The 15025-nt window shown below is 35.9% G+C and overlaps 1 protein-coding gene across 1 annotated transcript in view; it reads left to right on the forward strand.

The window, feature by feature from the left end:
• The window catches only part of HDAC9 (histone deacetylase 9), a 526228-nt gene that overhangs the window by 72998 nt on the left and 438205 nt on the right, over window positions 1-15025 (forward strand). The window contains exon 2 of the mRNA XM_080818413.1: window positions 14555-14796. Coding sequence (XP_080674539.1) covers window positions 14555-14796 — 242 coding nt within the window. The remainder of the gene's footprint in view (window positions 1-14554; window positions 14797-15025) is intronic.

A 15025-nucleotide genomic window follows, 5' to 3' on the forward strand; every position in this document is an offset into this window, starting at 1 on the left:
AAAATACAATTCAAAGTATTCCTCATTTCAATTTCATACCTTCTTTTCCTGTAGCACATAGGAAATGCCATTCTCTCATTTTTAAGCCCACCTTTGGGTTCCACTCTTCCCTACGCTACCCCTTATCCTGAATTTTCAATGGTAGAATCTGTGACTATAAGGAGCACGTCTTAGTTTTCTTTGTCTCTCAAACGCTTAAGCCGACATTGGAAGAATGTATTTTCCAAAGTATCCCATGGTTTGTTTATCATATAATTTAAAATTGAGAATCTAAATATTTTTCAAAGGGAGGAGAATTTCTGAAAGTCATTTCTTTCTTAGCATCTTAACATCCAAACTCTGCTTGCTCACAAGATGACTTAATCAGCACCATATCAGAGACAGCTTGCTGTGTTTACCGTTGTTAGTTGGGCCAGCATATGTCCAAAACAGTTGGAATGAGAAAAACAGCATTGACTTGGAGCCAAACTAGAGAGGTGGGAAAAAAGAGTTTCTAGCTATTAAACAGGACCAAATGCTTTGGACAGTATAGGGTACTTTGCTGGGGAGAGGGAGGGGTGGGATATTTTAGCTAAAAAAGAAAGGTTTGGTTCATCTCTAAATGCCCTGAAATAATAAAAATAAACTGGTGATGAGGCTTTAATGTTACCTCTGTGAGACTTGGTAAGTAATGTTATCTTTTTATGTTAACCAAAAAAGGAAATTCTAAGATATTTAACTTGTGGGTAATTTTTTTCAGTTTTATTTTTCAACTTTAGTTGTCTTTTCTTTTTTATTTTAATTCCTAATTACTGGCAATATTCTGTGACTTTATTAAGCAATGAGCGTGCCTTCGATATCCATCACATTTCATAGAAATCAGAATAATATACCTGATTTTTCTCAAATTGGATATTGTCTTGCTCTGTAGTATCACTTGTGAGGAAAGTGTTTATTCTTATTTTTATAAGCAATGAATTACAAAATATAGGTATTTTTGTTCCTTACACCCCAGTAAGAAACAAGTCTTGTAGAAAAAGACATTTTCATTGAAACAGAAAATGGAAAGTTAATGTTTTGCTATTTACAATGGAGGGTTCGAGGAAAAGTTTCCAAACGGCATAATCAAGGAATAAAACAGTTTTGACCATAATTGGGTTTTGTATCTCAGGCAAAGCCTGCCCTAGGATAATTTTTAATTAGATAAATCTTTTCTAAAGGACTTTCTATTTTCCATTCTCTATCATTTTCTCCTGTTTGGTAGGAGTTCTTCTCTTTTCTCCTAAGACCCCTTCTTTTCTCTGGTCAGAATCTGCTCTGCTGGTTATTGATTTACCCGAGGAGGTCAGTGAAGACCAACAGTAATTGCCTCCCTCATGAGGCAGACTTTCTGATAGAAACTAATATATATTCTGTATAATTTTGGGGTGGGGAGAGAATAGCCCTGGCCCTAGAAAGAGGCTTGAGAATCATCACTTCAGCCTCTTTGCTTTGTTTTCTGTGAGAGGAACCAAAGTCTCACAGAAATAGGGTGAGCAAGATTAGAACTGCAGACTCAGTTCTCTTTCTGCCATGTTCTGCTTCAATCCTTTGGCAAGATACTGGGCATGGGCCAGTGACAGAAAGAAGACTGATAGATTAATTTATACATTTATTTGTTCTCTAAAACAACGGGGCCCCGTGACTGAGTAGGTAAAATACAGACACGGTTTTTGTTTTTGTAAGATTTTATTTATTTATTTGACAGAGAGAGAGAGAGATCACAAGAGAGGCAGAGAGGCAGGCAGAGAGAGAGAGAGAGAGAGGAAGAAGCAGGCTCCCTGTGGAGCAAAGAGCCTGATGTGGGGCTTGATCCCAGGACCCTGAGATCATGACCTGAGCTGAAGGCAGAGGCTTAACCCACTGAGCCACCCAGGCACCCCCACAGACATGTTTTTAACAATATAATCTTAACAATGAGTTTGGAGAAAGCATTTCAAAATAGCATAAAAGGTGGAAATGAGGTTTATACCCCGGGACGTGGAGGTAAGGCTGCACAGAGACGGGAGGGAATTGTGTATGCACAGTCAGAATCCCCCAGACCCTGAGGCTTGGTTATCAGGTCAAGTGTGTCAGGCCTGGCTTCCTCTTTTCTGAAGATGAGTTCTTCTTAGGAGGTGCCTGAGTCTTTTATGCAAATGGACATCTGCTGTGCCGGTCCCACCTGCTCTCCAGACATGCCCAGAAATTTCTGAACCTTGGCTTTGACTAAATCCTGCCTCCTGCCAACTTTACCTTGAAACGAAGAAACCCAATTGAACAGCCTACATAAATCGAACAGACACATGACTAACTCAGCAGGTTGAACTCACTTCCTTACTGACCTCAGGAATCACACGGGGTTCTAGCTCTGCCTTCTCCCCCAACCCGGGCAGGGAAAGAAAACCTGAGTAACCCCTATACAAGTGCATTTCTTTTAGGTTAAATACAAATTGCATCTAGTTTTTGTTCTCTCTTTATCTTTGGTTTCATCAAGGCAATATTTACTTTTTAAAATTTCTTTCGATGATTACAGATTCCAAACCATTGATTTTTAAAGCGTTTTTTTTTTTTTAAACTAGGACTTAAATTTTTGTTTAACAAATGAGTTCTCAAGCTGCTGAGTCTCCTCTCCCAGTCTGATCTGCATTATGTTATGAATTCTGTGGAAAATAAAATTGAAACCATCAGATTCAGAATGGCTTTGCTAAGCTCTATGATTAGCAATGTATTTCCTATGATCTTGGGTTACATTAATTTAAAATTATATTAATATCTGGAAGAACATTTGGGTAACTATTTTTTTCCCCAAGTTTTTTTTTTTTTTTTTTTTTCCCCTTACAATGCTAACTACTAGGGCTATTTTGTTTGAGGCACCGAATTTCTTTAGTGGTTTGGCTACAGATCTATCACTAGGGCAAAATAGCCAACCTTGTAGTAGTATTATTGTAGCTTTGAGGTACATGTGATGTTTCTTTAAAACCTCAAGGTTTTTAAATATTCAGTATAAACTAAATCAACCCACACATTATTAAGAAAAATTTTAAAGTCAAATAAGCACAATATCCTGTAATTTCTAAACATTCCTTTCCTGAACTCATTCAAATGTTGATTTCTATAAAATATCCTGGTCTTTTGAAAAAAAAAATATATACATATATATAGTTATATAGCAACTGCTATGCAGATGGGAGCAGTCTATGTTCTTTATCTTATTAAAAGAAATTTCAATTGAGCAAATACTTGTTCTAGATCTAGCTTCATGCAGGGTATGTTATCTCTGCTTCATGGAAAGGAGATAAATTCGAAGGAAAACCTACCTGAATTGTTTAGTGTGGCATACAATAAAGTGGCTTTCATTTAACATCATTCTAAATTAATATTTACCATGAATTTAAGTAAGCAAGATAAAATAGCACCTTGAAAAAAAGATGTTGTCTACGTGACCTTACAAAAATTAACTTAAACCTGTCTGGTGTTCCTTATCATCACCTCTAAACTGAGGATAGTAAAAAAGCTGCTGTGTGACATGAAAAGAATTCATGCAGAACTTGTAACTAGTGCTCAGTACCTAGTGCTCACTTAAAAATGCCATCATGCTTATTTATATTTTTGTTTTCCAGTTAACTGCTTGATGTGAAGAACAAGCAACAGTGCCTAAAACTAATATATCAATCCAATGAAAATATGTTGGAACTTCTTTTACATGGTGTTTTCCTTGTCAGCCTATTCTGCTTCCTATTTACATAGGGTAGAGGATGGAGTGACGGCTTCGAAATTTGGTTATCACAGGGAAATATCTCTGTGTGACAATAAAAAATTGGCTATAGATTCTCTGCAGCTGATGGGATTGTGTTTTTCTGTCAGGGGCAGGTAGTAAATATTTTAGGTTTTGCAGGCCATTCTGCCTCTGTGGCACTCAGCCCTGACTTTGTAGTGCGAAAGCAGCCATAGCCAGTGTGCAAATGAGTAAGAGTGCCTGTGTTCCAATAAAACTTTATTTATGAACACTGGAGTTTGAATTGCAAATGATCTTCACATGTCTTGTCTTGCCTTTCTTTCTTTCTTTCTTCCTTTCTAAACCATTCAAGAATGTAAAAGTCATTCTTGGGTAATAGGTGGTTAAAAAAAAAAAAAAAAAGCAGGGGACTGGCTGGGTTTGGCCCATGAGCCATAGTTTGCTGACCCCTGCTCTATGGAATCCTCTTTATTTTTAATACCTTAAATAGCTTATTTCTTATACTTTGTTTGTACAAAGTGTACCACTTCAAGTTGTAGACTGATCATCTCAAAGCTGTGCTTTAAATATTGAGAAGCGTTTTGTAATGCTGACAGTTCTCTGAATACAGGCCATTCCTATAAACACATACTATGAGTTCTACCAGAAATAGAAATTTTAATGACATCTAATTAAATAGAAACCAACAGAGAAAAATTATTACACTTTCTTATGCCAGATTATGAGGGTTTTTAATTAATGCACAGAAACAGATAAACTGATTTCTACTTATTTTTACATATATATATACATACATATATATGTTTTAATCAGATTTTTTGACAACTTCATGCCTTTCTTTGAAGTGGACCCTTCACTTATCTTCTAAGTTGTGCCTTAATGGCCGCAGATCATCCCTCATAAGGCACAGGGAATCATATACCAAAAAAGCTCTGAAATCTGAAAAAACCCACCACAGTCTATCCTGTCAAATCTTTTCTCACACTGTCAAAAAACAGCTGCCTCTTCCTTTTTGTTACTACGTACTTTCTTCAATTAAAAAGTAATCTAAAAATTTATGGACACATTTAAATCTCATTAACACTATTTACAGTTAATTATGAGTCCATATCTCCACCTCTGATACAATCCAAGGGGATTTAGTTAATCAAGTACTAAGGATAACTTCATTATTAGGCACTCTTTACCTGTGAGTGAGTGGATTCAGATTGGAAAGTTAGATGAATTAAAAAAAAAAAAAAGTCTAGACTCAACAGAATTTTCTATGGCTAAAAGAAAAGGATGAAATACCAAATTTGCACTTCCTAAATACAGAATTGTTTCTTTAAAAAGCATCGAAACACAGGTGTTAAGAAAGATGCTTTGAACTCACCTGAAAATACACAAATGTGTCAAAATACGCAGAAATGTGTTCTACTACAAATCTCTCTGTTGTATGTATTGGCAATTACAAGTAGATTATTCTCTTTACCTCTAAAAAATATTTGATATTGTTTTAACAAAAAACTTTTCAGTCTCGTTTATACCAAGGTATATGCCAACCTGAATTGTACAGAGATTAAATTGGGTACCTGTTTTGTAGAACTCACGAGTAAGAGTGCAGTGGCTAAGATCGTGGACTCTAGAACGAATGGTGTCTGTTCTCATTCTTGTTGTACCACTTAGCAGCTGTATGACTCTGGCCAAGAACCTGTGTGGCCTCCATTTCCCTCATCTGTGAGTAAGGAGCATAATCATGTCTAGCCCATGTACCCGGAGAGTCCAAACTCCTAAAGTGTTGTACAAAAGAATAAATGAATTAACATTTATTTTATAAAACATTCAGAACAGTGTTTGGCACATCATAAGCCCTGGTATTGGTGTTGGCTTCATAATTTAAATTAAAAGAAAGCAACTCTCCAGACTGACTAACATTATGGTATCTTTGTTCTTAACCAAGTTTAGAAAGCCAAATTTGGAATCCGGCATAGGGAAGTCACATTTTATTAGAATGCTCAAGCCCTGAAAACTTTGCATAATTCCAGGCTTGCATAATTATTTTAAAACTCACATATTCAAACTGCTTCCTGACAAAGGATAGTGGGTATTTCTACTTATGAGCAAAAGTGGTGTCACCATGTGGCAAAAACATAAACACAGGTGCCAATGCATTTGTCTGGCTAGATTTGAAATTATGCAATGTTAGATGAATTTTTTATTTTTTAACATTTACTTTTTCCCCCAAATTGTGTGTACAAAGTGAAACTTTATTATTTCCAATTCAAAAATTCCAAATTCCCATAATTCCATAAAACAGTAATGCCTGTTCTTTGAAAGAGCAGTAATGTAATTTGCCTCTGATTTGAATTCAGCAAATAAAGAAATAATGCCGTTAGAACAGTGATTTTCAAACTGAGTTCCTTGGAGCCTGGATTCCCAGGGGAAGGAGCCAGAGCGGAAGCTAATGGGTGAGAGACATTGGTTCCTCCTGAAGAGTTTTGCTTGTGCTGGTTTTATGTGTTGGGGCTATTCATAAAATTTTATTTGAAGAAAGTGTCCAGCTGTTTAAAGAAATGTTTTTAGAAGCCAGTGCAATCCTATATTAGAAGGGTTTAGTGGGACTTTAAGAATTTTTGTTTTGTAATAAAGATTTCCTCAGAACTTAGCAAACAACCCAGACCTAGAGAAGGGAAAAAAAAAAAAAAAAAGAAAAGAAAAGAAAGAAAGAAAAGAGTGAATTGGTTGAAATCCTGTTCTCATTTTGCAGGATTGAAGATTAGAGGGTAAAAAGGAAAAGATGGTTTGGAGCCAAGAGGAAAAGAAGGGAAGCACCATGCCTGGCATTTCTGCTCTTTTTCCCCTCCCGCTTTCCTGCACTTTTAATACACGTTGTTGTCTTGAATATATTAAGCATTGAAACTCTCAGAAAAGATTGAAATTTTCCCCCCACTGGTTAAAGGTAATTTTCCTGGCAGGATACAAGAACCAATCAAAGCTCTTTTTCTCTATCACGAAAGAACACAGTTGCATACTTCCACAAACAAGGGTTCCTGATAGAAGAGTGGGGATACATTCTCTGAAAAAATTGTATTTGCTGAATACACAAATGTAATTGGGACCTGAAGAGTGTTAGAGAGGGGTATCTGCTGAGAGAGGTATTTAGTTAATCGGTATTCATTAAACTGAAACTTAGGTATTGAATTTATCTTACATGTCAGATGACATGGAGTTAGAAGGAATCTGCTGCTTCAACTATAGATTTTCATAATAAGAAGAAAGTATTGTTAGCCCTTTGCAAAGTAACAAGTGAATTATTATCTGTGACCCAGAAGAACATGTAAGTTGTAGGAAAAATACATGGTGAAGGAAACAGTCTGTCCCCTCCTTCATTGTAACTCTTGTTGAAGTCGGTTTGCTCGTCCCAGGTGATGAGTGTTCTATGTGGCTAAATAAATAACTTTTTGGATTAATATTTATATTTTCTATTTTAAAAAACTAAGATTTCCCATCTACTGAAGGGTTCATTTACAGGCACTGTTATGTCAGGTTAAATTTTTATCTCAAATTACGAAGTAATATGGATTAGGTGCTTAGCTCATATTACCTGGAAGTCACAGAAATGGGCTTGATCTTGTTTCCATACTGCAAGAAGCTCAATGAAGCTTTTACTTGGTTCTCAAATAGTGAGGAGCTAGCAAACACTGCAATAGTTTAGAACTAAGTGGGTATTACAAATGAGTTGGCAATTCATGTTTGTGTTATGGTTTGTTATGACTGCTTAATTCAAAAGCATATTTGCAGAGAGGGAATTTGAATTAAGTAAATCAAAATAGTAAGGCTTTGATTAAAAAGTTAGCTTTCTTTAACTTAAATGTTGATATTTCAAGGCCTACTGAAATTTTAGTCATTTGTGGTTATTTTTGTTTCCTGTTCAGACCCCTGGGAAATAAGAGAATAGTAAATCAAAGCCCAGATTGCTTCTTGCATTTATTTTCTTTTCATTTATGACATGTATCCATGCACTTGAAGAAACTAAAGACATGTATAACTTGAACAGAATCATTTGGAGGGAGAATTATATTTCCGGACTAATCAGTTTAAATAATTCTTGTTATAAAAATTATTCTTTTCATGTTCGATAATTTTCTAATTCTTTTTTTATTTCATGATGATGCTGTCATAAGTAGAGACAGTGGAAGCTAAGAATATTTGTATTACTAAAGGAATATTTGGGCAGCTTTGTCACCAGGCTGAGAATGTATTACTTGTTTTCTCCTTTCCCGTGTTTGATGTTAGGCACACTCAAATTTACTAATTTACTTATTCAGAGAAAATGTGCTTCCCAAGACAGAAAGGACACTACACATTTCACTGAAAAGCCTTCAATAAATGGTGTCCTGTATTTTTTTTTTTTTTAATCAGTTATTGGTTGGGCACCTGCGTGGCTCAGTGGGTTAAGTGTCTACCCTCTGTTCAGGTCATGATCCCAGAGTTCTGGGATCAAGTCCCGCATTGGGAGCCCGCTTCTTGCTCTGCCTCTGCCTCCCTCTCTGTCTCTCAAAAATAAATAAATAAGATCTTTAAAAAAAATCTAAATCAATTATTGGCTATTTTAGATGAAATATTAAAGAATTTTGATTAAGTAACTTCAGGAGGATTTGTTCTTTTCTATTTACATTTAGTAATTTATTTCTTCATTCTTCAAATTTGAGATGAAAAATTTCTGAGCGTACCAAATGCTGGCTGAAACTTCTGATAATATAACACGGGGTGATCATTTATAAATTAAGCCTTATTGTTTAGATAATTCTGCACTCTGGCTTGTTTTTGGTGATCCCTGCTAAGACAAACAGCATGAGTGGGTTAATATTATTTTACTCGGGTTCCCACCCCATTTTGGTGGTTGTCACCTGTCAGTACTCTGAGTTTTAAGGGTACATTGAGATCTGGGAAATGTGAAAGGCACATTAAATAGAAAAATATTTGAGGTCATTTTTTTTTCAAATACTTACTATTGTTGGAAACTCATTCTGTTATCAATAATTTAAACAGTCAAATAGTATTTATCTGAAATTCAAGCAATCATAAAGACCTAATAAGTAATTGCTTTAGGATTTTAACTAGAAATGTGTATATGTGTGCATATGTGCACATGCATTTCTAATTTCATTCCCATATGATTCTTCTGACCATGGACAGTCCTGGTGGGAAAATAGAAGAGGACCCAGGTGGGATTCTGGAACACAACATCATTGCCTTTCATGTGTCATGTTTTCTACATAAGTTTATGGGTTGATCGTCTGCAGCAAAATATGAGTTCTCTGAAGGCTTTCCTTACTTCTGTTGCTGACTAAAAAAATTTTTTTTGTTATTTCATAGGGCTTTACCAATACTTGCTGAATAAAGGGGTTAATGAAAAACAATGTCAACCTGATGATACATAAAAGCAAAGACTACAATGTTGTTTTAGATACGTACAGCCCTAAGCAATCTCTGATACTTAAGAATTAAAACTTAATTAAAACTTAAGAATCTGGTACTTAAGAATTTGTGCTGTAATATGGTTATTAATACAAAGCACTAGATAAACAAGATACAAACAAGCATCAGATAGTTTTGTGCTCTGGTATAACCAATAGGATATAAGGAACAAAAATGTAAATAAAATTATGAAGTTGTGTATGTGTAGTTCCAAAACATTCTTAGAAGGGGGTGGGAGGTGCTAGCAGGATTTCAGAAAAAGGGAATATTGAGGGGATTTGAATGAGGTTAAATCAAGTTTATGGAGTTGAGGGAAGAAAAAAGACTTGAGTTCTTCATTTATTTCCCAAAATCTGTGGATTCTACCTGAAAAAAACTCTTCAGTGATCAAAATAACCATGACAAGTGGCAGTGAAGCTAGAATCTATCCCCCATTGCAGAGCCAACTCTTTAGGATTGCTCAGGGTGGGATTGACAGCGTGATAGTTAGGACAAAGACTGTAATGTGCTACTTATGGATTGTCATCTACCCTTCCCCCAGACATCATCTTCAGTTTTTGTTCAAGAAGGTTCACAATGAGAACGGCTTATGTTAGCTGATCAGATGATCAGAACAACATTTGTTTCTCCCCAATTCTAGCACTTGTAGTTGGTATGTCCACTTGCCAATGGTTGTGGAGAACAATTTCCTTGGTATAAAGAACTTAATTTCCATGTAAATTGGCTCTGGACAGCAATAGTGATGCTCTACCCCAAGTTGTAGCTGCTGTAGCTATGAATATGAACTGAGATAAACATGGTGCTAGTTTTTATTGCATTTTTTCAAGTTACAACTTTTAGCTGAGTTGGCACCTACAAATGGTGGTGAGATGGCACCTGTGCCAATGGTTTGTGAAAACCTGTAGTTTGCACTCTACTACTTTGAGATCTCATTTCAGTGGGGCAGGGTGAAGTCTTCAGCCATAGTTGTAATAGTTGTAAATGGTCAAAAATGTGCATTCTTTGAATTTTTCCATCCATTGGGTTTGCAAATTGTTCACCTAAAACAGTCTTAAAAATAATGGATTCTTGTTTGTAAGTCAGCTGACAAAGAGCAACCAAAGATTTCTGGTCTTGAACATATGAAAATGTTGAACATATGAAAATTCTCCCTACCTACCTGTGCTATAAATAACAGTATCTAAAGTGAAAACTTAAGTACTCTATGATGGCTAGGTTACCCTTCAAACTCTGACTTAAGACTTTTAAAAATATTTTTAAAAATTTGTTGAAGAAATTAAGTTACAAATATAAAGTGGGTATTGCTTAAATAGTTGTGATTATATGGTTTGAGATTTTTATTTTGACGTGATGTAGTTGAAATCTCAGACAAACATAGAGAGTCCAAATAAAGTTATGAGGTCTCGAGCTAAAGTAACTGAGATCTGTTAAGAAAACATGATTTGTTTTTAAATAGTGCTGCTAATATCTACAGTTTGTTGCATCAACTTCTTTCTAACTTATGTATCACTGGCACCTGTTCTAAGTAATTTATAAGAAATTTGGATGTCCCTAGACAAGAAATGTTATGAATAGAGATGATTCCATTTCCTCACTGTTAAAATTGGTTGTTAGTTTTTTCTTTTAAGTTGATTATTTCTAATTATGATAATACAGCAGCTGTAGACAATGCCCTTTCTTTCACATCTCGTGATATGAAAGTGACTGTAACTTGTTGAAACTCAGCCCTGGTCTTATGTTACTATTATTAGTCCTGGGGAGGCTTATTAGCCTGTCACAGACGCTGTAAGAAAAATCCATCATTTCTTTTGGAATACGATGAGTCTTTGTCACCCACAATGCAATTAATGTTAAAAATAGAAAGAATGGTTATGATATGATTATGATTAGCCAGAGATGAGCTATTGTCCAAATAAAAGAACTAATCCAGCAGGCCAAAGATGACCTATACGGTTTGCTGATTGCCATTTCTCTCTGAGTTTGATGAAATATTCATGCCTTTGCTCTCCTCTCTGCAAGCACTATTGATTTCTTGTATAAACGCTGCTATATTTAGTCTAGACAAATGGAATGTGGATTGCTGCTGAATAAATTGGATGAAAGACTGGGATCTTGCTTGCCGCTTTCTCTCAGTCTTGGGCAATTATTTATAATCAAGAGCAGTTTTTGTAAGTCGAGGGTGATTTTTCACAATTTAGTGATTAGTCTCTGAACAAAGGCAAGCAGTTAGACACAATCATTTCTGTTGGGATAGCAGGTTAAGAAGTCAAATTACCCTTTGAGGTTTACAATAGCTGTTTTGGAGAGTTCTGGGACTTTTCTTCCCCCTTATCTTGTTTTGTGGGAGAGGTTTCTTAGGGATTTGATGTTCACAGTTTATGGATAAGAAGAATGACAACAAGAAAAGACCCCAGGGTCTCCTGAAATTCTACATTTTGTCTTTATAGGGTTAAATTCTGACCTTTGTTTATTGGGATTTCCATATATAAACACTGGGGGCTGTAGTTTGGCCTTTTTAATGCAAAAATGAAATATATCATTAACAATCATTGCTTTTGGTTGGAATTATACCAACTCTATAAATTAATGCTCAAAATCTCATGTTACTCCAGAGTCTTGATTGAAAGTTCTGCAACAGACTCTGCTACTAAGAAATCGTACAGGCCACCATCTTCATTTAATCCCAAACTTGTCACAATTACTATCTCTCCTTTCATAAATATCAGTGTTTTAGAAGACACTGTCCACAAAACTATGGTTTATTAATAAATTGTTTTACCGTTTCCGTTAAAGTGACATGTGTAGTACCATCAATGCAAGCTTCTGATCAATACATTGAAAAGTTGACCAGGGTTCACAACCCAAGATTGATACCAGCGCCCCCTCCCACCCCACCCACAGGTGCATACCACATGCCCTGTACACATATGCAACTCAAGTGATAAGTAAGGACATTAATGTTTCATTCAGTATTTGCAGCCTTAACTTCTACAGACAAGATTTCTGTTAACCTTTCTCGACTCACTGAAAATAGCTCTTAAATCCACATGGAAAATTAACTTTGTAGTTCCCAACCTGGAATCTACAAATCTAAGTTACTTACAGTAGTAGTCAGAGCATTAAATGCAATTTGGAAAAATACAGAAAAGTAAGAAGGGGAAATTACTTCTACTTCCACTCCAAATATAACTATGTTCTGTTCTGTATGTCACCAGTCTTTGCTACAAGGATTCAGAGACTAATACAATTAAAAACGCACTAGAAGATTTGCTCCAAGAGGGCTGCAATTTTTGTCTTTTTTGCTTTCCTATCAAACCTTACATCCCTTAGAATTTAAGGCTCTCCATAAATGTGAATATGTATTGGTTTAATTTGTATTTATTTAAAGAGTTATCAGAGGGTATATGTCACTTTTATTACTGTTTTTTCATTTAATGTTGTAATAGCATTCTTCATGTTCCCATAAACATTACTTTTAATGAGTATGTGTTTTTCCACCATATGGATGTGGCATATTTTACTTAGACGCTTCCTTGTAGTTGGTGGATTTCAATTAAAATGATAATACTTCAGTGGACAGTATGGCATTGAACTGTATTTTCCTGTTACTATTGTCTCCTTAAGATATATTCCTACAGTTGGCAAACCTGAATCAAGTGATAGAATATTTAATGATTCTTCCTACATATCACCAAGTTGTTTTTCAGAAGCTTTAACCATTTGGAAATACCACTTGCGATATGTAGGTATCTACTTGTTCAAATGCTTACACCACACAATGGGGTATTATACACACGTATGCATATACATGGATCGTACAGGTGATACTTAATGTTTGGAAAATGATGCCTTACTTTGACTTAGAATTTGCATTTCTTTACTAGTAAAGGTAAATTTTTAAAAATTGTTTATTTAGGGACACCTGGGTGGCTCAGTCATTAAGCTCCTGCCTTCAGCTCAGGTCATGGTCCCAGGGTCCTGGGATCAAGCCCCGCATCAGGTTCCTTGCTCATTGGGGAGTCTGCTTCTCCTTTTGCCTGCCGCTCCCCCTGTTTGTGCACACGCTCTCTCTCTCTCTCTCTCTCTCTCTATCTGTTTCTGACAAATAAATAAATAATAAAATCTTCTAAAAAAATAAAGATTATTTATGTTCCTCTCTATTCTTTTTCCACTTTTCTAGAAGTTTTAGTGTTTTTATTTTCTAGTATTAAATGAAAATCTCATGCAATTTTATTTGCATACTTGTTCTTAATATTTTTGTTTTGTTAGCCACACTGTGTTGATTTATTTTCATACACAGGAAAATTCCATTTTTATTAATTTTAAAAACCCAGAGCGTTTATTGAGAAATGTTCTGTATGTTGTAAGTCCTTGGAGTGGATTATCCCAGTTAATCCTTTTAACAACTCCGTGTTGTTACTTCCTATCTACCTTGTCTATGAATTTTTGTGCTTCTACTGTCCTACAAATGATCTGATAGAAGTAGTAAGAATTTTTTATATGTTATCTATTTTTTTAATTTAAATATCCTATAATTATTCTATTCAAACTAGTTAATCTCATCAGTCTTTGTTCCTCTAGTGGTTTGATTTGTTTTAAGCTTCCTCACCATTTTTATGCCTTACTCATTTTAGGAATAAGGTAACTGAAATATAGTTTATCATCATTGAAAGACCTGACACTTGTGGTTGATTAACTAATCCACTCACAATTTTCAACATCTTAGCATGCAGATTTGTGTTTGTTCTTTGCCAGGTCCAACAGCCCCACAGATACACTGTTGAAAGCTTTAATTCTTAAGGAATTCCTTAATTCTTGAGGAATATATCTTAGAATATATCTTCTGACTCTGATTACAAACTAACATGCCTGCAAGTGTGGAAATCGAGTTGTGATAGAAATTTCTCTCTTATAACTTGGCATTTCTTCTTCAGTAGAGTAGCATTTTTTGTCCAAAGTTTGCCTAACTTACTACTAAGTGGTCCAGTAGAGTAAGTTTTGTGAATGATTTTGAAACCAGGAAATAACTGGATTCATCTCTTTGTGCTTCTTGGTTTTTGTTTTTTTTGTGGGGCGGGGGTGGGGGGTGGATGCAGGATTCATCTCTTTGAAAAAAGAAATTCAGAAGATTCATGAAAGTGGGTTGCTGGGTGAAAGTTAGCGTATGGTCCATTTTACCAAAACTGATTTACTAAAGACCTTTTATTATTGTTGTAAAAATGACTACACTTGTTGACATAAAATCTGTTCATATAGGGTATAGTGTTTTTTATTTTTTGTTTGTTTCCAAATCAACATACTCATTTCCTATCCTCTGTCATGCCTTCCCACCCTTTCTTTTTCCTCCTGCTTCTCTAGTGGATGTGAAGTCAGAAGTTCCCGTGGGCCTGGAGCCCATCTCACCTTTAGACCTGAGGACCGACCTCAGGATGATGATGCCTGTGGTGGATCCTGTTGTCCGTGAGAAGCAACTGCAGCAAGAGTTACTCCTTATCCAGCAACAGCAACAAATCCAGAAGCAGCTCCTGATCGCTGAGTTTCAGAAACAACATGAGAACCTGACACGGCAGCACCAGGCTCAGCTCCAGGAACACATCAAGGTAGCAAATGTTTCCTTGCCTCTGACCTTTTCACCCAGGAAGCCTGCAACAGGATGTGGGCATAAGAAGGAGCATTGGGACGGGGTGGGGGGGGGTGAGTTTCACCATGATTAAGATGTGGAATTATGGCCTGAAAGAAATTGTGATTTTACTGGTGAGCACCTTGGGTAAGTAGTAGGAATGCTGTCTAAAAACAAGCTTTGCTCTTGGGATGGGGGGGGGGGGGCTC

The sequence above is a fragment of the Martes martes genome (genome assembly GCF_963455335.1).
Source record: "Martes martes genome assembly, chromosome: 11".
NCBI classification, from domain to species: domain Eukaryota; kingdom Metazoa; phylum Chordata; class Mammalia; order Carnivora; family Mustelidae; genus Martes; species Martes martes.